This window comes from Etheostoma cragini, chromosome 7, assembly GCF_013103735.1.
Source record: "Etheostoma cragini isolate CJK2018 chromosome 7, CSU_Ecrag_1.0, whole genome shotgun sequence".
NCBI lineage: Eukaryota > Metazoa > Chordata > Actinopteri > Perciformes > Percidae > Etheostoma > Etheostoma cragini.
The window spans coordinates 20,512,438-20,537,879 of record NC_048413.1 but is presented as its reverse complement, the minus strand read 5'-3'; the positions used below and the strand labels follow the sequence as shown (position 1 = coordinate 20,537,879).

Genomic DNA, 25,442 nt, shown 5'->3' with positions numbered 1-25,442 from the left:
ATGCATTGCTCGATGGGCTTCTTTGCCATACAAAATGTATACTCTACATGCATTCTGTTGTGCTGAATCAATATGTATGTGGGATATAATATATAATATACTATGTAGTGCAGTGCTTTAGATACAGCATGCACACATTTCATAAGTATATTGTGTATGTGTCTCCATATATCTGTGTGTGCTTCTCCACTGAGCTGTCAGTGCATCTGGAGACTTTCAAATAGGATTTCTGCTGCTTGGCGGAGGTTTATGCCGACACTGAGGCTTTTGATTCGCCGCTCACTCACGGACCGCCATGCATGACAGACTGCTTCCTCCACCACAGAGAAGGAGAGGGGGAAAGTGGGGAGAGACCAACTAGAGACGAGCAGATGGAGAAAGCGAGAGGCAGGCAGAACAGAGGAGGAGGTGGATAAAAGGAAGAGGGTGTTAGAAAGAGAAAGTGAAGGAAGAAATGTGGACCTAAAATGCTAAGAATGAGGGAAGAAGGAAAAGATGGAGGATGGTAGACAGAAAAAAGAAAAATGTCTGTGCTCTGCAGCTAGTTTGGAGACGAGAGGAAAAGGGATATTTCCAACACTGCTTGGAAAATGCTTTTCCCACATTTCAGCGAAGTTGAAAGGTGATTACTTTCACCACTTAAAGTTAAACTTAATTACATGTCAGAATTCAGGCGATCGCTTTCAATTCTAACTGGCAACAACAACCCGATAATGACCAATGCAAGTTATTTACGACTGCTTTATGGGTCGGTTGTAGGATTTCACCGGTGTTTATGCATCTGAATTAGGATGAATGTTGTTGGTAGGAAGCTTCCAGAGGGTTCAAACTGTGAGACGCGTTTGTCAATAAGGATTTGCAGTGAAACAGACCAGCTCCTTTTGGAACTGAAGTAAAATTTGGCTTGGATTTAGCTGGGGAAACTATCCTGGCGCTATTGAGTTAGGAACCTCTTAGGAGCCATTTAGTTAATAACTTATAATATGGTGATTAGATTTTTGTGCCAAATCTTAATGACGTTAAAGGCTTTTTTTCCTTTTGCAGCACACAGATAATTATCTTTAGGAGGAAAGATTGTTGTTTGGTTAAATATTGAAAAAAAGAACACATCCTGCCTTGTTCTTTTTGTAAAATCAATGTACTGTAAGGCCTTTTATATAAAGATAAGTTTGTTCGTAAACATTACATAAATACTTGGGCAGCAGTCGGTCCAACATAAGAAAAGCAAGAGACAATGGAGCTGATGAGCTGACACCATCCACTCCATTTACCTCAGTTCTAGGTGTCGTCTAAATTATCATCATTATCCTCTGTCCGCGGTGATAAAAATATATCCTCTCATTTAGGTCAAGGCAATTGTGTCCAACATTACACAGAAAAAAATTAGTAATCGGTTCCATTCCTCTTGAGTGAAAATTGCCTAAAGGTTGTAAATAGATTACATTGTAAGTGATAAATGTAAGGGGTGATTACCATTGTGCCATTCCTGTAACCTGTCATTAGCGCTATTATTATTAGTATTATTATTATTATTATGATCATCAGCAGCATTCTTCTCAGGAATAGGACAGCCAGCATTGGGTTCACCACCCACTGCTGAGATGGGTGCACTCATCACTCTGGGGTTTAGAGTTTGTCTAACGGCCCATGTAGGCACCTATTTATCCCGTACTATTGAATTAGGTATAGACAGTAAATTGTTACGTGATGACACCTGAGTCAGTTCCCTTCACTGAAGGAAGATGTGATAGCTCCAAACAAAAGCATGGACCATAAGTTAATATTTTTCATTAATGAGATTGTATTTTCTTACTTAAACAACCCAAAGTCCCCACAGCAATTCTAATTTTAAGATTATAAAAATAGAACCTTCTGGTAATGACGATGAAGTTGCCTTTCACAGTGTGTGTGTGTGTGTGTGTGTGTGTGTGTGTGTGTGTGTGTGTGTGTGTGTGTGTGTGTGTGTGTGTGTGTGTGTGTGTGTGTGTGTATAATGAGCCGTGATGAAGTATTGCAATAGCTCAAAGGTGCAATGGGCTGGAATGTTCTCTATATCAGACGTCAGCCGTGGTGATAACATCCTCAGACATTTCATCATAAATCTGTTTATGTTTGTTTACTGTTGCCTGTGCCTTTTTTCTTCTAAAACTTGATCCAATGCTTTCTAACTCTTTTCCTATCTTTTCTTCTGATTTGCTCTATCACTTCCTCTCTCCCTCTCTCTCTCTCACTGTAACTGTTTCTGTGAATCTTTTCTTTCTCTTGTTTTCATTCATACATAGTTTGAAAAGTTACGGGGCAAATTAAAGAGTGAAAGACTGAAGGGGAAAACTGTGACAAATATGGCAGAACTGACAACACAATATCATTAACTTTACAAACAGGATGATATTCATTCAACAAATAAAATAAAGACGTCAGATAATGTTTTAATGAATTTATCCGCAAAGTAGCAAAAAGCTTCAAACTGAATATACCTGCAAAATCTTCAATCTGACAACAGATTTAATTAGGTTTCCCTAGCCGCTCAAAGCAACTTAAGTATGATTAACCTTTTCATGGTTATGTTTAGACAACCTTAAAACCAGTCATCAAACCATTCTGTTGCTTTTGATGTAAAACATCTCTAAAATTACACGAATAAAATCTTAATATAACAACCCTCTTCTGACTTATTCTTAGTTTTTCCCTTAGCTGCCAGTGTAAGTTCTGTAAATACAGAGTGTAGTACAGAACAATTACATGTACATGATACTTATAAAATTATAGTATCGTAATGATGATTATAATAAGATGAATGTAAAGCAAACCTTTAAAATAGTCACATTGTGCATGTGTGTCAGTGAAGACAATGGAGTCACACACATTTACGTAAATGGAGTGTGTGACAGGCAAGATTTGACAGGAGGGAAAAGAAAAGCACAATCTGCAGATTAGTCCAGCACAAACACACACACACACACACACACACACACACACACACACACACACACACACACACACGCACGCACACACACACATTTCTATTAGCAGCCCTACATGCACGCTGAGTCTAAAATTAGCACGCAGTCTGTTGAACAACAAACAGGCGACGGGGAGGAAGACGTGCTGCCAGAAGGCTGAGAGACTATAGAGAGATGAATGCATGTAGCCGAGACCAAGTCTTTGTTAAAAAAAAACATCATAATACATTCATAAACTTTTACTATACTGTTTTTCTTTGTTTTGTTTATTGGAATTAACTGTAAACCTCTGGTCAGGGTGTAGTGGCTGAAAAGGTCATTTCTCGGAAGTTAAACAGGTGTAACAGATTAAAGGTGTAATCAGCCGATAATTACAGGGAATCACTATGAGAAAAGAAATGACAGAAATTTACCATATCAAATCACTCAATTTTCATAAAACAAATGTCTATTTTACCACTTTGATTCTAGTGTACTGCATAGCCATTTAACTACTACAATGAAACATTTTACATATGCAATTTGAAACATTATCTGATACCCAGAAGGTGATTTGGCAGTTGACAATTTTGATTTTAATGAGGAAATTAAGGGTAGAGATACTTTAGTGGACAATTTAAACAACAGCAAAGATTAGCATAATGCCACACTAAATTCAAGATCTTGTAAAAATCATAATTGTTTTTCCTATCAGTTTGTTTGTTACTTGTTACTTGGTTGGCATTAGACAGACAAAGTTTAAGTTTGCATTTCCACTGCACCGCCCACTGAAGGCACTTTGGATGAAAGCCTGCACAAAATTGCGTGCATTACATTCCGCTCAGTAATGGCTTATGAAGTCATTTTTATCAACATATTTGCATTAGGGTTCACATTTTGCATGATGCTCTGTAGCTAGGTTTGCTAAAAAAAGAAAAAAGAAAAAAAATGATAAAAAGAAAGAAAAAAAAGTGGTAACATATTGGCACTATCAAATTATTCAAATGAAACTCAGTGAACTGCAGTTCATGATTAAAACTAATGGGCCCTTTTCATAGCAGCCCTTTTGACATGTCAATGCAGGGCAAACACAGGTTTAATTAATTACATTAATCATTGTCTCTGTTCCATTTAGGTGGGACAGGGCCTTGATATGAGCTAGCATGCAGGCCTTGGTCACTGGAATGGCTATGACCATAATTCATTTCACCTGTGTTTGCCCTGCTGTGACATGTCAAAATGGCTGCTGTGAAAAAGCCCATTCAATTTTTGAAATGCTAATTAGAGATGCTTCATTGCTTCCTGGCCTATAATCTTTACATTAAGACACAGGGCCATTATTTGTGTTAAATGCCTTACAGTACAATTTTAAACCAAAAGGTAAGAAAGGGGGAAGGCAAGTATATGAAGCTAGTTAGCCAAATGGCTCAATAATAGTAATAAGGGAAAGCTATTACTGTATATTTATATATTTATATTGGATTATTAGTTATCATTAGTTTCTCTTGTGAAAACAATTGTTGTCCAGGACTTCGCCCACTAAGGCTGAGATCAACCCTTGAGAATATGTTATGCTCTAAAGCTGATTTGCCACTTAGAAATCAGTAATGCTTTGCTTTGCAAGTGAGGGAAGGTGAGCAAATGGTTTCTGGTTCAAACTCCAAGCTTGTAACTGCAGAGTGGTATTAAACAGCAGTGGTGGACAATTTACAATTTAAACATCATGGTTGATTGTTGAAATTGTTTTCACAATTCCAGAACATCTGCAAAAGGTGCACAACCTGCAACCAATCTAGACATCATTTTCACGCCCAGTATTCAGATACAAACCGCCACAGAGAGAATTTTAGCATTTTTCCCAGGTGTATATTTTCAAGGATTGAATAACTCACACAAATGAGTGGCAAATACATAGCGTGTGGGTGTTTCAATATCCCTCATCCATATTCATAGGAGCAGCAACACTCAGGGTTTATCCTTTTAAGGTGCTAAACCGACAATGCCAGCACATGACACACATGACACGAAAACATCAAATGAAAAAGGGTTCATTTGGGCTCATTCCAAGATGCTACTTATCCATTTTAAAATAAAAAAATACCACCATTTATTTTGCAGTAGACGTTTCGAAAACACAGACTATTCTAGTCTCAAAAATAGAAGTATTTTTAACCCTCATGTTGTCCTCGGGTCAAATGTGACCCGTTTTCAGTTTTTTATCACAAAAAATGGGTTTTTAAAATAAGTACTGTAAATGTCAATTTTGAAAAAAACATCAAAAAAGAACCCACAACATTGAAGAAGTGTCAAAAAAGTCCCAAAAAAAACAATAATAGTGGTTGACTGGAAGACAACACAATGGTGAAGTAAAATGACTGAATGGTTTAAGGGCTTAACAGAGGGTCCTCAGAGTCACTGCAGAGGTGGCTCCAAAATTCTGTTAAGTTTTTGGAATTTGTTGAAAACATGATTCCAACATATTATTAGGAAATATAAATCCCCACTGATGAAAGGCTGGCCAATAAGTAAGGTAGTTACTAAGATAGCCATCCACAGATACAGTTCATCCTAAGGATTCACTGTGCCTTATCTAAAATCCTGCAACAATTATTATTTTAACAGCTTAGTATTGTATGTACTAAGAAGGTTGCTGTAAAGGTTTTAGGCCATCCTACACATTATTTTAGGCCCAGTTTAATATAAAACCTTTTAAACATTTTATACAATATTAGTAGTAGGGAGTCCCTGCTCTGTCTCTCTTTCAGTTAAGGAGCAGTTGACGGTTTAAAAACCGTCATAGGCTTTACAAGACTAATGGTCTACAGCCATGCTAATGGTTCTGTGAGGGTGTAGTAAGGCACAGCCGTGCTCTACACTTAATGCTAATGGCAGCATGCTACCATAGTCACAATGACAATGCTAACATGCCAATGTTAAGCAGGTATAATGTATATAGCATGTTCACCATCCTAGTTTAGCATTTGCTAATTAGCAATGAGCAGAGTGAAGCTGAGGCCGATGCGCATCTCCAATCCAAATCCAATCACTCATCATTAGGTCACAAAGATCAATTAATAATCTGAAAGCCACCCTTCCAGAATCAGATACCTGGACTATAATCTCTCTCTGATCCGCTTTGGTCAGATAATTGGTGTTACTCTCTTGGTTTAGTCTTCTAAATGTTATCTGATGCAAAAGGCGACGGAACGTAACAAGATATGGATGCTGGCAGTGCTTATTAGATTACCAGAACAGAGAGTGCCATCAATTAAATTAAATAATGATCTGTGATTCTAGACAGAACAAGGCTCTTAAAATCAAATTTTAAGCAACAACTTTTTCTCTGAAGTGGGAGGTAGTTTCCCTCAATCACGTTTCAGTTGTTTATACATGAAGAAGACGTTTTATTTTTTATGGCATGACAGGACTTCATGTGTGGCTTTGTGCTCGTTAAATAGTGACAATAATAGTTACAGTCATAGCTGACATGTTTGTGTAAAATAATATCTTTAGCTTGCCTGGCTAAGTCTCCTAACCGTTATCTGATGCAAATGGAATCAGAGCACAGTACAACGGATATGGAGCCTGACACTGCTTATTAGATTAACAGGACACACACATCAATCCAATGATTAAGTGTGATAATAATGGATAATGTTTAGTTTAAGTATTAATCCATAGCTGTAGACATTACAAGGCTGGAGCTCTGCCACATGGAGCTGAGGGGATATAGAAGGATAGTGTGTGCCTTAAAAAAACTTTTTTTTAATTAGTTTGAATAATTATGGGTAGTATTTCCTTCTAAAGAGGGTGAAAAACATTGTATATGCACATTCCCATGATTTCGTCACTGTGAACATGAACTTGTCAAATTGTAGATTTGTGGGTAGATATCCTCTGAATAAAACTAAATACTAAAAATAGGTTTAAGAGATTGTTTTTCTATTACATATTGTAAACCCAGTGAAGTAAATAAGCATCTGTGGCATGCTAATGTGTAGCAATCTAGCCAAGGGGCTAAATTACCCTAATGTTGACTGCATCGGTTTGCAGGGTGGTACTGTTTATTAGATTATCAGGATTAAGGGAACATTGATTAGCAGGAATAATAAGTAGAAGACATTTACTGTTTATAAGAATAGGGAGCTAATCCATAATTATTGGGAACACAAACAATGGCAGGACCAGTGTATTAATTTATTTAAAATGGACAAGTGAAAGTCAAATTCAGCAAAGCTTTGTGTGCAATTCACATGTGTGTTTTTCAAACATTTAGATTTATACATGTTTTGGGAAATAATTAAATTACATAAACATGATATACCCAAAAATCTTTCTTCTACACATATGTGCTGCAGGAACAAACAACATTTTTCTTTTTTATAACAAGGGTGGTGGTTGGATTTTATGCTGTTGTGGCATGTTTTCCAGTTTGCACTACAGGAAATCCCTGGTGGTTCCTTCAATTAATTAACATCACAATTTATTGCACATGCCTCCTGCATGAATTATGTTCAGGCAAGTAGGAGTACTTATGTGTGTGTGTGTGTGTGTGCGTGTGTGTGTTTGTATATTTTGTGTGTATCACAAAGGCAGTCCAATTCCCTAAATCATAGGCGTATCTACTTCTTCCTCCTTCCACTTCATAAACATCATCCATTATTATTAACCTGCAGTACTCACTCTGTCTCTCTCTCTGTCTCACACTCACACACACACACACAAACAACACGGACAAACATGTGTACCTGAGCAGAAATCAAAACTTGGTTTTAAAGATAATCCCACATGAGTTAGACAGAAGCTGCTGTACTGTACATACAGAAGGCAAATTTGAAAATTGTGGGAACCATGTTGGAAGGAGATGACAGCACTCAGGACATTTATCAGCCTTGTAAAACAGTAACACTTGCTCTCTCTCCTGAGATGATTGACAAATCCGCGTTGAGTGTCATCGTCTTGATATCGTGCCAAGCACTCACACTCAGCCAGGAGAAGGGGACAGAATGTAGCAGACTTTTTATTTTCTGTGTTTGGACTTGTTGAAGTCATGTAGCTACGTACTCCAGAAGGTAAATTAAAACTATTCTGTAGCTCGCTAAACCGCCATGGGTTTTACTGCCTTGTTATCTGTGTAAACGTTGATTATGTTTATTCATATTTTAACAAGTATTCTGCTACAATGTGGATACATTTAGCCCTTATTACAACATTTATTTGGAGAGAGAGAGAGCTATATTATTGCCTTGATAATATTGCTGTTGCTGTGTTTTTTATTGCATAGCTGATAGATGTGCAGATTGTTTAATATCGCTTGTGCAGCCACGTGTTGATATTCAGGTTGTGATAGCTAGCAACATGCAATCGCCACTAAACAGACTAGCCTGTTGAGCCACCTGCTGAGCTATTGAAGGTGTATTACACTTTACTTCTGTATGAATGGATAATGACAATTTATGTAACACCAATTTAGTTAAAGCCCCAATAATCCCCAAAATAAAGCCCCAATAATCCCGATATGTGCTACAAATGTGGTAGAAACTATGAACTTTTTGAAACTATGTCAGTGTGGAGGCCTATCGGTGCTTTCTAAACATATTGAAGACACTTTTAAAAATACTGCAATAATACAGAAAACCGTGCTAATTTTGGTCCCTATAACCGTGAGGTTAAATTTTTATACCGTTACATTCCTAGTCACGTAACACCCAGCCTTCAATGACTTGTCTTCTTCTCTAGTTAAAGATGGCTCGCAATTCTGTTAATTTCTTCCCGATTTCTGGTCACACTGCTGCTGAAACATCTGAGGGTAGAAAGTGCTCATATAATCTATTGCTGTACACCAGTGGCGGCTGCTGGTCTTTCAAAGAGGGGAAGCTCATTTTCAGCCTACATAATAAAAATTGTCCATTTATTTATAATATTATAATATATATATTAATATAATATATATAAATAATATATAATAACAATAATATAACAATGTTTGATTGTTTCATCAAGAGGCATGGCCAGCAGTACAATTTCTTTGTCACAGCACTTCCAATCAGCAAGTTAACTTTGTCACACCAGGAGAGCAGGAGAGTTACTTTTCTCTATCTTTTGAACTAAATTAATCTTAGGTGTTTATCTGCCACGCTGTTTAATTCTAAGTTTCTCCTCGTAAGGAAAACTTTCAAATGGCTTTGTCAAAATCAGGTTGAAAATATTAGCATTGTCTGCCATTGTGTGCAGTTTGCTCGCTGGCTACAACCCTAGTCCAGCTTATTGCATGATTGAATGAATGAATGAAAAAACAAGCTAACAAAACAGTATTAAACTCAAAAGGATGAAATGTGGGAATTGGGTTAAACTGAAACAAGGAATGTGGTGTACAATTGTATAAAACATATGATGAAAATTGGCTGGCAATTTCGCCTAGTAAAGAGGTTCATGCAGTCTTAAAGAAATCAGCGGAACACTGCTAACTAATTCAGTAGCCGCATGCTATCACAAGGGAAATCAGTAATCTTGGCTGCCAATGTTGTTGATTTCTTCCCAATTTCAGGTCACATTAATGTTGAAACATGTCCAGTTGGTTAGTATTTGGTTTACATGTCTTTATCTGTGATTTTTGACAGTATAAAGTGCTGCTATAGTCTATCATTGTGCACTGCTAACTAACTTAGCTGCATTTGGCAGGGAACGGCAGGGAAACCTGTCTATACAGGTGCAGCAGCCATGGGCAGTATAAGAAGGAAAAGTGTTTTTGGACAGTAAAGCTTGTAGACATGTTCTTGTAAAAACACAAAATACATGTATGGACCTGGAAATGCTATATAATAGATCACCTTTAAGGATCATACACATGGTCACTGTGTAGGGATTTATTTTTCTTTTTAAAATGCATGTACTGGCTGGCACTGTGTCTGAGAAGTGGATTTAGCTCCATGCTTATTTTGGAGGCAGCAGTGTGTGGTGAATCTGCATTATACCACTGATTAAAATAAAATATAAAAAACACTTGTAATTACTACTACAGCTTATCTGTGTTGTTATCTGTAATAATTTTAGTAATTAACCCTCGCTCGGCAGTAGATGCTAATTTGTAAGCATAGAGCAACAGGGTGAATGATGAACAGGTACACATGGATGTTTCTGGTGCCAATGTTCTTTCCCACAAAAGCAAATGAAAAATGAGACACAACAACTGAACCACAGTTTGTTTAATCCAGCAGAGTGTTTATCTTGCTGTCTGCCAATTATATGCCCCTAGACCTGACATCAGTGGGAATCAATGGGTGCCAGCATGGCTAATATATCAGACGTGGCCTCGTGCTTCTGGTTGTCTTTCCTGTCGGCCCAGGGAGGCTGTGATTTGATATTTGTCACCAGTCGCTGACGCCGGGGCTGGTAGTTTGAACCCGTCACCAAAGGCAAGCGTGAGGCTCCTCTCAATCAAAGATGGCCTCTTAACCTCCTCTCTTCTCATCATCCTGCAACCCACCTCTGAATAACTTTAGTCGCATTAATCTGTGCTTTTTTCTTAGTCTCTTATCCCTCCATCACTCTCTGAATGCCAAATACTGCAACATTTAGTTTCCTGTCTTTACACTACACATGCAAAGAAAACAATGAACTTTAACACACACACACACATACAGACTTCACGACCCATGTCTCTTTCCTCCACACATTAATGGAGATTCCGTCAGTGCCAAGAGTAGGAATTACTGCCACTTGCTGAGCCCTTACGCTCACTAGCTTTGTTTCCATCCACTTGTCAATCAAATTATCTGAAATTTGCTTAAAACATTCCTGCGAATAAAGCCGTGTTTACACGGCGTTAAAGCGAATTACCACCTGTGCGTATTGACGTCACTTGCTGTTTTGCGGTCAAGTTGGTATATCGAATAGATCTGAGACGTGTTAAGGTGTTTCCATTTAGTATCACACAACATTCAAGCAAACAAAGTTTTGCTAGCCGAAATGGATCGCACCATATACCTACACGTGATTAATATTGCGCAAGTTGTAACAGCGCTTAGTGCCAGCTGATCATGACATATCAAGCTATGATAAGACAACAACAACGCTATCAAAACATCGCTATGATGCAGATGCAGATGCACGTTATGGCATTTAATTTTTGCTATCTACAATAGCCTTTACACAAACAAACTTTGTGTTGATATTCATTGAATTTATTTTAATTTGACTGTTTTTCATTTGATATTACTTAATTTGTACAAAAACTAGTGGATGGAAACATGACATGACTTCGTATGACAGTACGAAGTCATGCATGCATGACAGATACAGGGCCTTGTATTTTCTTGCTCTCATGTCTTTGCTCGTTCAAGCCTTTTATCAATATTTTTATCAATTTACTTGTGCTCTCTCTCTCTCTCTCTCTTTCTCTCTCTCTCTCTCTGTGTGTTCTTGACCTCGTTGATATTATTCATTTTATTTACTCACTTGCTTCAATTTTTTCATTAAAAAAAAAAGAGTCGCTAACGTTACAGACAAAGCAGAAGCATCTCATTCTCTCCTCTCCCTCCCAGTCTCGAGCAACAGGCCAGACAAAATCTTTACGCTGTCTGTCTCTGCACGATCTTTTTCACACTCAAACTCATGTACGTTGGAATAAACTTTTTGTTTCTGTTGTTTATCATCCTAACCTGAAACAGTAATCAAATGCAACTTCTCTCCGCCTACAGGATTACATTATTCAAACCCAAATGCTAAATCACTAACTATAGCAAAACAATCTGCATTATTTAATTATTGATTCCATTTATGCCACCAGATAACTACAATAATCTTCCTTTGTTGCACAGATTCACAGTGGTAAAGTAAGGACAGGCATAAGAAAAGAAAAAAACACACACACTCACACATAAACACACACACACACACACACACGTCTCCTTGTCAAACCTGACCTACCTCAGTGAGGTGCGGGTTGGGGTTGAATCCACACTGGTTACAGACGGTGGCCTTACACTGGGTGCAGGTGTTGTAGTTGGGTACAGCCGGTGGGTTGGACAGCTCTGTGCTTGTGCACACTGGGCACAGTTTGCTGCTCGGCATTGGAGCAATCTGCGGCACCGAGTAGGGCGAGGTGGGCGTCAGGCCGCGGTCAGGAGACACAGAGGGAGACCGGCCTGTCCTGGAGCCGCCCGAACCGCTGAAGTCAACTTGGAGGTTTCGACGGGAGGCGTGCTGACCAGGACTTGATTGACCTCCATGGCCTCCTATGCTGGACCCAGGTGGTCCGTGAACCATCCCATGGCCAGACCCGGGGCCATGCCCCATGCCGGGCCCCTGGCTTGACTGCATATGTCGGGGGGAAGTCGGAGTCTCGTGAGTGGCCAGGCGGTAGGGCTCGACAGCTCTGGGCCCTAGTCCTCCACCTCCGCCCATTCCTACTCCCCCTATTCCCCCCATTCCTCCTCCTCCCATACCTCCTCCTCCTGTTCCTCCCATTCCTCCTCCTCCCATACCACCTACTCCTCCCATTCCTCCACCTCCTCCTCCATGGCCTCCTTGTTGCATACCAGGCTTGGGGCTGCCCATTGGACCCCTGGAAGAGAGTGACAAAGCAAAATAAAAGAGATTAACATCAACTCTTTTAATTACAATTTAAGGGTCAGGTTAAAATGCTGTTCCCACCCCAATGTTATAGAAATTTCGTACAGTACTTAGAACATTGAAAACAACATTGAAACAGTTTGACTATGGAATATTTGTGTTCTGTTTCAAAGTACGTAGATCCGATAAATATTGTTCATAGCAAGATCCTTAAATCATCAAGAGTAAGCAGGACCAAAAGAGATTTCTCCATGTGGTTGAAACTTTGTGCATTGGACTGGAGTAAGTACCTACTCAATTTAAGGATTTTACATGGTGTGTTCTTTTTTTAACTTTTCCCCAAAACGAAGAATACAATGGCAAAAGTGTAAAGAATGGAATAAATGTGTTTGTCTGCTCTTATGTAAAATGAAAGATTATTCCACAAGCCAGAGGCATTTTATACTGCATTAATATGTAGGGTTACAAGTTCAAGTTAAATTATGCATAACTTGAACAATATTATAATTTTAAAACTATTAAATTAAAATGACCAAACTCACTGAAATACTCTAAACTTAAACAGATTGACTAACTATGGCAAGTTAATGAATCCCTTCTAACCCGTAAAACTACCTTTAAAATAATCTGTGTTGGTGTTCATTCAAATGTCATATAACAAATTAATTGCTGAATGCATTTATAGTAATGATATTTCTTCTGCTGCAAGAGTAGAGTCAATGAAATAAGCAACTTTGGTTGTTGCCTCCCCCGTAATAAATGAAAAAGAAAATCTTATTTTATTGAATGCATTATTAAATGAATGAGTATTTAGCCTGGTAATTGTCACTGCATTCCAACAAATTCAATTATCTTCTCACTCCCAAGGAACCAGCAGCAGAAACAACATTAAAAATAGCAAAATATAATAACTGATGGATTTACTAGTAGCTGCTGAACGCTGTGGAAGGACCTCCGAAACTCCACCGGCATCAACAAATTAAAATGGAAAGTAACAGGCTGCGGCCACCGACGATGCACACACACATACAGTACAGTCAAATGTATGACATGCACACACGTACATTTCAGTCACAAAGTAACACACATAAAGTGCATACATCTAGACCTCTTCAGTAGTTTCATAAGTTCTTTTGTTGCTGTTACCTGTTGCTGTAAATTTGCAGCATCATTCTGTTATTTTTTTCTGTATGAATATTTTAAATCTTAATTTTCTTCACTTAATGCTCTATTCAAGAAATGTTCGAAGCTTTCTGCCAAGCTAGCTGCCCCACTAAAACACCTATAAAATAACACCTGATGACCGCAATCAGGAAGTCAGGTAATCAGTGAAAGAAGAGCAAAAACCTTATTCATCTGACAACTCATTTGACTTTTGGAACTGAAATATCTCAACATATTGAAATCATGCAAAATGAAAGGTTTATTATAGTATTATATTCCCTGCATACCTAATTATTTTTCAGACACTTCTATGTGATGACTTTAATTGCACCATGCAGTGGTATAACCAGGGGTGTAGCACAACATATGGGCCCTGAAGAACAGGGTTTCTGTAGGTTTCAACAAATCAAATGTAAGACTTTTTAAGACCTCTTTAAGAGAAAACATCTTAAGAAGATTTAAGATGTTTATGATTACAATTTTAAACCTATTTCACAATATTAAAGTAAAACGAAATGCAGAGTCACAAAAGTACTTGCAGAATAATTAAATGCATTCAAATTGAATAACAGTGACACTGAGTAATAATAAAGCTGTACATATACACTCAACTATTGAAAGGAAGAACTACAAAACCACAAAACAAAACCCTGTTTCAATAGGAACATTTTAGAACAGTTTACAGTAAAATAGTTAAGGACCTAGAAAATATGGAAAATAATCCAGCGTATTAAAGACTTTTTTGTCTTAAATTATTTTTTGAAATTTCAGAAGAAACGAAGAAACCCTGGTAGAAAGGCATTCTCTACACGCCCCTCCCCACATCAACAGCTATTCATTCTAGCAACTTTTTGGGCCCTCCACACATAAGGGCCCTGGGTACTCAGCCCCCCCACCCCACCCCAACCCCCCACAGTCCAACGTCCCTGAGTGTATATATATCTGTATGTATATATATGGTTACAGGTTGAGAAAGATCACCTACAGTACATGATTGAAAGACACCAGCATTTACTTTTTTAGGAGACGGGGTGCACACTGTGTGTTGAAGTCCCACACAGGCCATGGGGATGACAGTCACTATTCTATTATATTCTATTATACTCTATGCATTTCTATTGTACTGTCTGTGCCGTCAGTGATTGAATGGGTATAGGCTTGGTACGTATTACCAACGGGAATGCTTACTGCACACAGAAATTGGAAATGTTGATTTGCTGAACTCCCATGTCACGATGTTCCAGTCTGCCTCTCCTTCAACTAAAAGGTTTTCTTCTTGTGGACAGTCTGGTGGTGACAATATCTCTCTTTCTATGTCTCTACTTTTTTTCTTTTCTGTTCTATTTGTCTCCTCTGTAATCTTTCTCTCTATAAACTTTTTTTCTCCATCAAACCCTCTTTCTTTGCTCAATCTCTTCTCTCTTCATTGCCTCTGTCTCTCACTCTCTATTATCTTTTCAGTGTGCACTGACCATGGCCTCGCTCGCCCATGTTTTCTTTTTTCCTTTGTTAAATCTTGCCTTTTTCAACATTTTTATTTCCACTCTTGCGAAGAAGTGGACCTTTGGCAACAGTTTGTCTTTCTTATACCTTATATAAGTCTACCGTAGAAAAACGCTCTTGTAGGTCAAAATCAGAGACTCTAAAACTTTATCTGTTTACACATTCTGTATTTATTCATCAACTGTCTAGCAATTTCAAAATGTTAAATGTTAAATGTTTAAAAGTGTAACTGTTAAATGAAATTCATGCAGTGTTGAACGCGTTGACACTGGTTGAACTGAGGTTGACTCCCTGACGAAGGCTTGTGCGTCGAAACGTGTTGGAGTTGTTTTTAAAGGTGTAAGATGATTAAGCCTTAACAATAAAGGCTTTTTGATTTTTCCAGTGAGAGTGCCTTGGATTTTTCTTGAGTTTTGCTTTATATGATTGTCCCATCCAAAAAGCAACTCAAACAAACAATTTGAGTCCTGGAAGCGCTCCTATACAGACATTTTTGTTGACCCTGATTTGTTATCATTTTGGCAGAAAAGATGCACCTGCATCGAGCATTTAAAGTGGATCGAGTAAAGCCTTGATTATACTCCAATCTGACTTGTACAAGGACAGCTGCAGACACCACAGACGTGTAGTACTTCTGTTTATACTATCTGCTTGGGCGACGAGTTCCACACACGCACAGTCGATCTCTACGCCGCCAATTGTCGCATACTGCGGTCACTTTTTTGGAAAGCCTCCTCTGACCCTCAAAGACATGGACAGATGACGACATTTACATTTACAGACTGAACCGGACCCTCGCAAACACAAGGACCATGAAAGTGTACGGAAATTGAGATTAAAGGCTAGCAGTTGGCTTTCTAGGGCCAGAGTGACAAAAAGTACAGATTTTCGTGAATGTACACTTCAAAGTCCTACAAATTATTACAATTATTATTATTATTGAGATTATGTATTGTATACTAATTGTCATGGATTAGCTGATTGCTTGACCAATTAACCGGTTCTAAAATATTGTTGATTAGCTAGATCATTGCAACGAGGATGACGGAGGAGGGGGTGAACTGTAGTCTGCTGCCTGACTACAAGATTTTATTTGCAATCCCAGAAAATCCCCGGAGGAGGTGCTTTCAGTTTTTATTGATGTTAGCCTTAGTATTCTTCTCTTCCAGTTGATACGCAGCACAAACAGAGGTTTGGGTAGGATTTACCTGATCATGTTCTCTCCTAGCCGGGCACATTTCCTATCCCACCTCTAGACCTGCAGCAAAACAAGTCTATTTAGGTTATTGGTGGACCCAAACTAAACATCTATTTCCTCCCCCTCCTCTGCCTCCATTTCTTCCCACTCTGGGCTGTTGACAGAATTGCTTTTGTACGGACCATTTATTTCCATCTGCCTCCCCTCTCTTTCTTCTTTCTCTCCACTTCGCCACCCATTTTTTTCTGTCCTCTCTTCATTTACTCTGTCCCCTCTTTTTCCTTCGCTTTCTTCATTCCCTGTCTCTCAGTTCTTCCCATGCCCATGACATTAATGATCTTGGAAGGTCAGCAGACTTACTAGCTAGCTACCAACAGAGTACACTCGGAGAACAAAAATGCATGTTGTTAACTCAATGAAGTGCTAAGGTTGTGTTAGCTTCTAAAGACAGGCTAAGACTAGCTAATGTCTGCCATTAAAATTGTTGAACTGTGTTAGAAAGGAAAACTTCTGTGGTTTTGAAAACAGAGGATAGATTTCTACCTCCCTTTCCTCCCTGTCTCCTATTACTTGTTCCCCATTCCTCATCCCTTTCTTTCAATTCTTGCCATGCCAGACTTTTGGAGCACACTAGCTAAACTAGTTTAAATACATATGAATGAACTATGCAAATAAAAAGATAACAGTTTGGCTAATAGCATGATGCTAACTTAGGGGACCACTAAGCCTTGTAATATCAGCATCAGAGACAAGCAATGACAACTTGGTTTTAAAATATTTTAGACAGGAAAGCTGTGGTGCCTCCTACTGTACATGTGTCCCACTTGTTGCTGTCATCTTGGTTTCCATTTTTAATTTTCCCTTCCTTATCCCCTTTTTCATATCTTGTTTAACGTAACACAGTTTCCCTGGGCACATGTTAGCTTACAGGCATGAATACAAAAAGACACATAAATTAAATGCACAAATTAAATGTTTTCACTCACTCTTGTACAACAGTCATGTTCTTGAAAGGTCAGCAGACTAGCTTACTTACTACTAGCTATCTTTCAGTTTGGCTAGCATGTTTTTGGGCTAACTGAGTGCCAGCCTGTATATCATTAGCTTCCAGAACATTAGGGCTTAACATTTTTAGGCAGGTAAAGTGTAGTGTATCACTGCTACCACACTGGCTCAGCTACTGTTAATAAGTGTTGGTGGAGCTAAACTCCTGTCTTCCCTTCCTACCTTAAGCTGGTTGCAGGACTGAGTCTCTTCTCTCTCTGCTAACCTTCAGTGACTTTTTCATTTGTCTGAGAACAGCAGTCACTCCTCAACTCACGAAGGAAACAACGAGGTCACTTTCAGAATCATATCTCATATCTCTGCTGTTCTTACCTCTTTCCTTAGTTCTTCACTCTGTAGTGCAGGTATAGTTTCAGCCTCTTCTTTTCAGATATCTGAATTAAAACGTGAAGCCAATCCCTTATCAACACTGTTTAATATTTTCACCTGGGCCATGGTGCTGCTGTTAGGCGTTGCAGCCGATGCTCTTTTCTCCTCCTTGCTCCCGTATCAGACGATTGAACACAACACAGCCTGCTAATGGCTGTTACTATGGGCACCATGTCTATTGGGTATATGCAAACATATTGACTGCATGCACAAGTGGAGGCAATGAATAAACATATTTAAGCACATTCATGCATACAATTAGCATATATTTGGAATGAAAAATAAAGCTTTATGGGGAACCTGGGCCCTTGCGGCCACAAATTATAACAGAAAAACAAGATTTTTGGAAGTGGGAAATAGGACTCCCTGACTATATGTGACAATATGCACACATATTCTAATTAGTGCATGGCACGATTTTAAGGTATAAGTGGGCAATGCTTTTTTCTGTGTATTAGGTTTACTCTGTATTGCATCACACCATGTATTTTCTGGTGTTTGGCTGTGTCAGAATGCCAGCCATATGATTGTCATTCAGAGGCTGTTATTGAAGAACTGCAGGGCTTTCATTTCTTTCTTTTTTCGATCAAACCAAAGACTACGCCATGGGTTTTCACCAATTAACTCTGTTAAAGAGGAAGAATAATCAATCAATGAATTAAATCAGGCTCTTATTGGCATGAAAACCTGGGATGTAGGAGATGATAATGCCCTATTACCTTCTAGCAGAAATGTACCTTGAAAAGTACCTTGAGAAAAAAAACACTGAATGCAAAAAACAGCAACACAACAACAAGAAACTAATCTTACAGTGATGCTGTGATCTCAAGCATGTCACTTTGGTGTTTGATTCATATTGCTTAAGCTAACACTACAGTATATAACAGCTGTATCTGTGTTCATCAGATGAGAAACTTAGCAGTGATTCAACATTAGAGATGCAAAGTTTTAATCAGTAGTTGAAAAGAATTAAAGTCAAATCAGCATACTGGAGTAATGTGCAACACATTATTACAGCAGGCTATGTAAGCACGTGTTAAAGCTTTGTTATGTAATCAGTTATGTCAACAGTTGTAATGCCGTGCGGTGTAAGGGGCTTTGCTGCAAACGACTGTAATGATACCACATGGTGCTGAGTAAGGCCATACACACTGACCTGGATTTAAATCCAGACACATCCTAATAGGCTGAATAATGAAATTTGTTCCCAAATGTGGAAGTGATATCCACCCCTCCCCTAAAAACGGACACAATCTCTAAATGGCTTTAAGCAATTAAAGAAGCGTAGTGAATAGAGGACACCGGCTGCAAAAAAGGCTTTCTTTCTAACAGAATAGAAAAAACGACTAAGATAGATGCGTAGTAGGCCCACCACACCAGGTGCTTGATGGTTGCCGTTTGATTTACAGCCAGAGAGGATGGAGACTGAGAGCACTAACTGTACTCTACAATACCCAGGTGCCTGTCTATACACACACACACCGACACACCTCAAACACACACACACACACGTTTACTGTATTTTGCAGCACTGGTACTCTGTCAACCAGAAGTCTAATGTACCTCTCCATCTATTTATGTCATTAGCCCATATCTTTGTAACCTTCTGAAGCGTTCTCAGCAGATGGCTGCTAGGAATGACTACCACTGTTCTGTCATTTAAACGTTTATTTAAATGTTTTTGTTTGTGTGGAAAAATGATGTATGCATTCATGTACATGTAGAGTTTGTACACTGTTTGTTTGTGTGTGCCCTGGTTGTTTTCATGTGCCAGTATGTTTCTTTCTGTGCTGAATGTGTCTCCAGCAGATTTGCTAATATTCAATGTAAACAGTAGTATAGGATGACAGTAACCTGCACGCACACACCAGTCTAATTTTACCTCTCTGTGTGCAGGCTCACTGTATTTTCAGCCGTTAGAGATGCCATTAACACCCCAGTGCGTAACAGACTGCTCATTATGAACCATACAAACAAACACACACACACACACACACTCACACACACACACACAAACACACACACCTGCACCTACAGTATGCATAGAGCTTGCAATCATATTGAATGGGATGTAAAAATGTCCACAAACAACCTCTCTTTCTTATGCCCACACACACACACACACACACACACACACACAACAGCAGAGACTGATTGAGATGTATAATGCCTCAACTCTTCTGCATATCAAACCAAGTCCCAAAGACAGAAAAGGCTAGAAAAGAAATTGGATTTAGCAAAGTCTGGGTGTTTACTTGTTAGCTGGTCTCTCTGACATGGCTCACCCTACTGGTTGACAGGGTGTTTATATTCTGATTTGCCAGCTTATTGACTAATTGACTGAGTGACTATTGCTGTCTGACTGTAGACGCTGCCTCAATCGGCTCAGACGCTGAAACGAAAGCAGCCAAATTCTGACAAATGGAGGCAGGTGCAAAAATGATCAAAAGTGAAAACGCAGTAAGATGCAGGAGAGAAGAGAGGAGAGAGAGAAGGTCTCAGGGAAGAATTACTCTGCTTAACATGCTGCTCCACACCTGGAAACCTATCCTTCACCCTCTCTTTCTCTCTCATCCCCACATGTATACATATTAATGCCTGCAGACACACACACACACAAATGGAAATCCATTTAAAGGTGTTTCCCTTCCTGCTGCACCTGCTCACTGAATTCCATCTGACTCTACAACATTATGAATCAATATCTACCAATCTAAATCTGTATAGGTTGAATCAGTCCATAAAACAGGCCGGGTTCTACCAATCATAAAAATGCCACGCAGAAATAATATATTTTTGCAAATATATAAAATAAAACATTGAGACACAACAAGAAAGCGGGACACTTTTCTAATCTGCAGGTTTTCCCTAAAGCGTAACTTTGGCCAGACTGCACCCGAGCAGGTTTGGTGGGAGAACGTCAGACTGGAGTATTCTATCACAAAGTTGGTTTCATGTTTCTGTTCCCCTTTCACAAATGCCGTCACATGTAATGGCAGATATATAGTGTTTACCAGGCAAGGATTTCATAATTGGAAAACTGCAATTGGCAAAAGAAAAGGGATACTGAGCTGAAGCTCTACATCTTTTTTAATACATTTTGGAATAAGGAATCAGAGCATCAGCATGGGATCGAAGAAGTTTCCCTCTCAGTGCATTGTGGACTTTAAAAACACCCCTCTACCATCTCCTCTGCACTTAAATTGAAACTCCTATCCCCAGGTGAGGCAAATAAATGCAATTTAACAGAGCAAAAACCAAAAGGGAGAGGATGAACAGTGCAAGTGTAAACACAGAAGAATAAGCAAGTGTGAAGATGCATGCAGTAGAAATAAACGGGCTAGTATGTTTTTGTCAGTTTCACATGAATAGACTTTAACAGTAACACTGAAAGTAAATGCAACTATGCAACTTACACATGCAACTACATGCATTACATGCTTGCTTGTGTGCCTGCATGTGTGTTTGGACAATGTTAGAGCATCTTTACAGCAATGTGACATATTTCAGAGTGAATAGTGAATACCCGTTCTCACTCCCTACGTAAAATACTGAAGCTTGGTCAGTGGCTCTCAGTGTCACAAAACTCAGCCTTTAGCGTCTGTACAGGACGCACTGGCCAGAGCAGCAGCTAGGCCGCAGCGCTGTAAGATGACCTAGTATCAAGAGCGACAACGGTAGAGAGTAGTATAAAAGACCTAAACTTCTGTGGATTTTTTTTTTAATTGGTTGGAGTGGTGAATGGATCAAACAACAAATGACTTTCCGTGTTCTGTACTTGTCCCGTGTGGCACTAAAATGTACATTTTTTAACCCCAACACCCACGATTTTTTCCTAAAACTAACTATCCCCTTATGGAGATGTCAGTTAAACGTACAATACATCCTGTTTTTGTAATAATCAGTTACCACTAATGTAATTTATTTAGAGTAACTCTCATATCAACTAATCTTATATTGTAGCAATTGGGATGCCCAGCAAGTTGGCTGTCTTTGTTTCTAAATCATCACACTTCTGCTGCTTTCAGAATTTCTTTTATACCCATTCAGTGTTTTTGGTAAGGTACGTGTTACACTATTGGAAATGCATTTCGTTTTTCATTACATCTGATATAACTACACCTGTCTAATTCTCTCTTCGCTCCACACTTTTAAATATTATTTCACCCAACCAGCCATGTTTTTGCTCCACTAGCAGCAGCAGCAGGCCATTTCATGCTGTGTGTAATAAAAGGATTAATTTGTGCTGCTGCACACTCAGAATGGGCAGTAAATGGGACATACAGATATAAATAGAAACTACCTCACTCAACACTTTATATTTCCTGAAACAGATTGCTGCAAAAGAGGCAAAAAAAAAATCTTTTCTCAGCAATCATCATCATCATCGTCACTAGTGTGCTGTTCCTGATTTGTTTTTTGCCTCCTGTTGCTGTCTGTAAATCAGAATGGACCAGAATAATAACAACATAATAACAATGTGCAATGACATGTTGAACATGAATGTAGTGACATGGCTTAGCATGATTCGTGGAAAACAGGTTAAGAGGAGTGTATACAAGTGCCATGAAACAGGCAGCGCAAATGACTCTAAAGCAAAGTTCCCAGTTGACCTTTAGTCAAGATTATTTTCTCTGACTACTGTTGTATGTCCACATCCAAGTATGAGCATCCACGCTCAATGATTTAAATTATTCCACATTATTATATTATCTTCATGTAAAGGACCCTGTGGTGTTTCTGACTAGTTGTACTATGGAGCAAGTACAAGATTAGAAAAAGTCAATGAGGACTTGAAGTATGAGAGGGGACATGAACTTCAGTTGCCTTTGTCAAAATAATATGAATGGTTTAGCCAGTAACTTACCCCGACCTTGTCCTACGATTTCGCTGTTTTACAGAACATCACACTGTTTCATGACCATAAAAAAAACATTGTTTACGAACAGAACTTGTCGAAAATGGAGTGCAGTAAAGGGGGGTGTGGCTATTTTTCCACTGCTGTTGAAAAGAGAGATTGTGTTTTTGCATTTTCTAAAATGTTTGTTCTTGTTCCTTGGTCGTGATCAGTTAAGACTTCATAGTCTGTTTTTTTTTAATCTAAGACTTATTTTAAATAGGTTTCCATTTAATCATGTAACATTATGTTTGTGTGCTTTGCTAACTGGATGTCAGCAGATCATTTTTAGCCTTGGCACTGTTTATTCAATAATTTCCTTCGTCTTTTCAGTTAGTTGCCTGAATGTCTTCAAATATACAGTCCTGTCAGGCTGTTTGATTAAACTAGAAAAAAATGTTGCTCTACACAAACTGAGGGGAAACAATTGTGCCAGACTGAAAATGGTGCCATTAGGCTTTAGGTTGTAGTCGTAAAGTGATGTTCACTGATGATTTGATTTTATCACATTATTAACCAAGGAGATCACAGCTGGCAAGCACAAATTAACACTAAGCTAATTTCACTTTAAATCAGACTTGTTGATTAGGCTGTTGTGAGACATTGATCATGTGTGGTGTTATGAAGCATCAAACTGGTTGTTTCAATCCCAGAATGCCCGGTGACCATGTCTGAAACACGATCAAAGGTTTTAATTGGGCTGCTGAGGCCTGAAGGTCATAAAACTCAGTGAGCACAGGACTCACTGAGGACTCACTTCTCAAGTGAGGATGAAATCAATAAGGGCGAGACTGAAGTTATAAGGTTGCTGTGTGACGGTGAGGATATGCAGCCTGTCCTTGACAGAGCCACAATGCAACAGAACTGCTGAGCCACATGTGCCATGCTGGGTATCTGGATCTCTCTCTCTCTCTCTCTCTCTCTCTCTCTCTCTCTCTCTCTCTCTCTCTCTCTCTCTCTCTCTCTCTCTCTCTCTTTATCTCTCTCATTAACTGTCATACAAGACTGTCACACAGAATCAGAGACAAGCAGACAAGTGCTCATCAAGCCCTTCAGAGACATGGAGGTGTTGCACCAAAAGTAGAGCTGCAGGGATCACAGACAGCTGCTCACTTCACAGCACAAGCATGCCTCAAATTTGTCACTTGTAATTTCGTTTTTTTTTAATTCATGGCCTTTTTGGTAGGTAAGAGCTGGGTCATTTGTTTATTTTTTGACACTATGTATTACTATATACTAATGTATTTATGATGGAAGGAGGATAGGGTCTACATTATACTCGTAAAAAATGTTTCTCTTTCTTTGAATTTCATTTTTAGACAGAATAGTTGGCAACCCAATACCAGATAAGCAGATGAAGATAGATAGATGGAGGTTTTAGCTACAGAGTGAGGCATCTCATTTCTATTGCATCTTTGTTGAGAGTCACACATGCGCAAGACCCAGGTAAGGACTACTAGCCAGTCAGAAACAGAGTAGGTTAAGCCATCACAAGTAGGCTAGTGTGATCCAAAACAAACCCGCGAGTCTGATCCTGAAACACAGGCAGAACAACCCGGACCACCTTTACTAGATGTTTCAGAGTGGCAACATCTTAATTCTGCACTGCCTCCTGGACATGGCAATACAACTATCTCAACTCTTCTGGCTTCTGCTCTAACTAGCTTGGTTTGAGGGCATGCCACTCCAGCAGCTAGGTGAGCATTATAACATGTGTAACAAAGTGACGCAAAATGACGCACGTTTGTTACGGAAGTAAATGCTGGACTAAAATGTAGTTGTTTGGAGCAGTTTGTGAACAGTGTTTTCCATTGGCGCTAGTAAGTCCCTTTGGTCCCTTTTATCATATACGTTTTACATAGCTGCTCAGCTTTACCACTGGTAATTAAACCAGGAGAGTTTTGTGTCACTGACTTTGTGCCAGTCAGTCAGCGAATATTGTTCATGTACAAAATGAATGTGACTTTTACTTCTGGTGCCGTGGTTCACTGCTCTGTTAATAATGCTATAAAACTGTTGACCTATGGTTACTCTGATCTGCTCACAGATCAGGCATGGCTGATTTAAGGAAATACTTTTCTAAAAGCACAGTGCTTGGTTTGTGGACTTTTGAATGTAAGTTCTATTTTAGTGAGTAACTTTTTAGTTGACAGAGATTTTAGGAAAAGACCATGAAAGGACTTATATCACACCTTCTGAAAACTGTAAAAGATTTGGTACGAGCTACTTCCAGGAGCAGGACTGAAACCTCTTTGTCTTTGTGTGACAGACAACCTTGCATTGGACCACCTTCCAACTGACATGCTGTCTCTCTGACATCCAACTATCTCATCTTTCTTCCGTTTTTTCTATTCCTTCTCTTTCTCCAACTCTTTATATTTTCAGCTCTATTTACTTTATTTTGTATAAAAATGACTGTTCACCAATCAACTGCATCTTTATTTTTCTGTGACGTATTTAAAATGCTTCTAAAAGTGGAGACTTTGAGACTATGACTTTGAGACTAACTACTTTGAGAGAGTCTTTGCTTTCCTGCACTGGAACGGGGTTAGCTTGTTATTGGATTTAGGTACAAAATCAATCTGCCTGATAACAGGAAACAGAAGCTGCAGCTCCTTTTGAAGCTGCTGGAAAACTGCTTCAAACCTTTGAACACATCGACCAAAGTGACCTAAATTCAAAAATCCAATTTTTTTCTAATTTCATGCTGATAACAAAAACATCCGATTTA

At 38.9% G+C, this 25,442-nt stretch overlaps 1 protein-coding gene across 5 annotated transcripts in view; it reads right to left on the bottom strand.

Moving 5' to 3' along the window:
* The window catches only part of bsna (bassoon presynaptic cytomatrix protein a), a 139,177-nt gene that overhangs the window by 101,931 nt on the left and 11,804 nt on the right, over positions 1-25,442 (bottom strand). For all 5 annotated transcript variants that reach the window (XM_034877916.1, XM_034877917.1, XM_034877919.1 and 2 more), the window contains exon 2: positions 11,871-12,507. In XM_034877916.1, the coding sequence (XP_034733807.1) occupies positions 11,871-12,507 (637 nt within the window). The remainder of the gene's footprint in view (positions 1-11,870; positions 12,508-25,442) is intronic.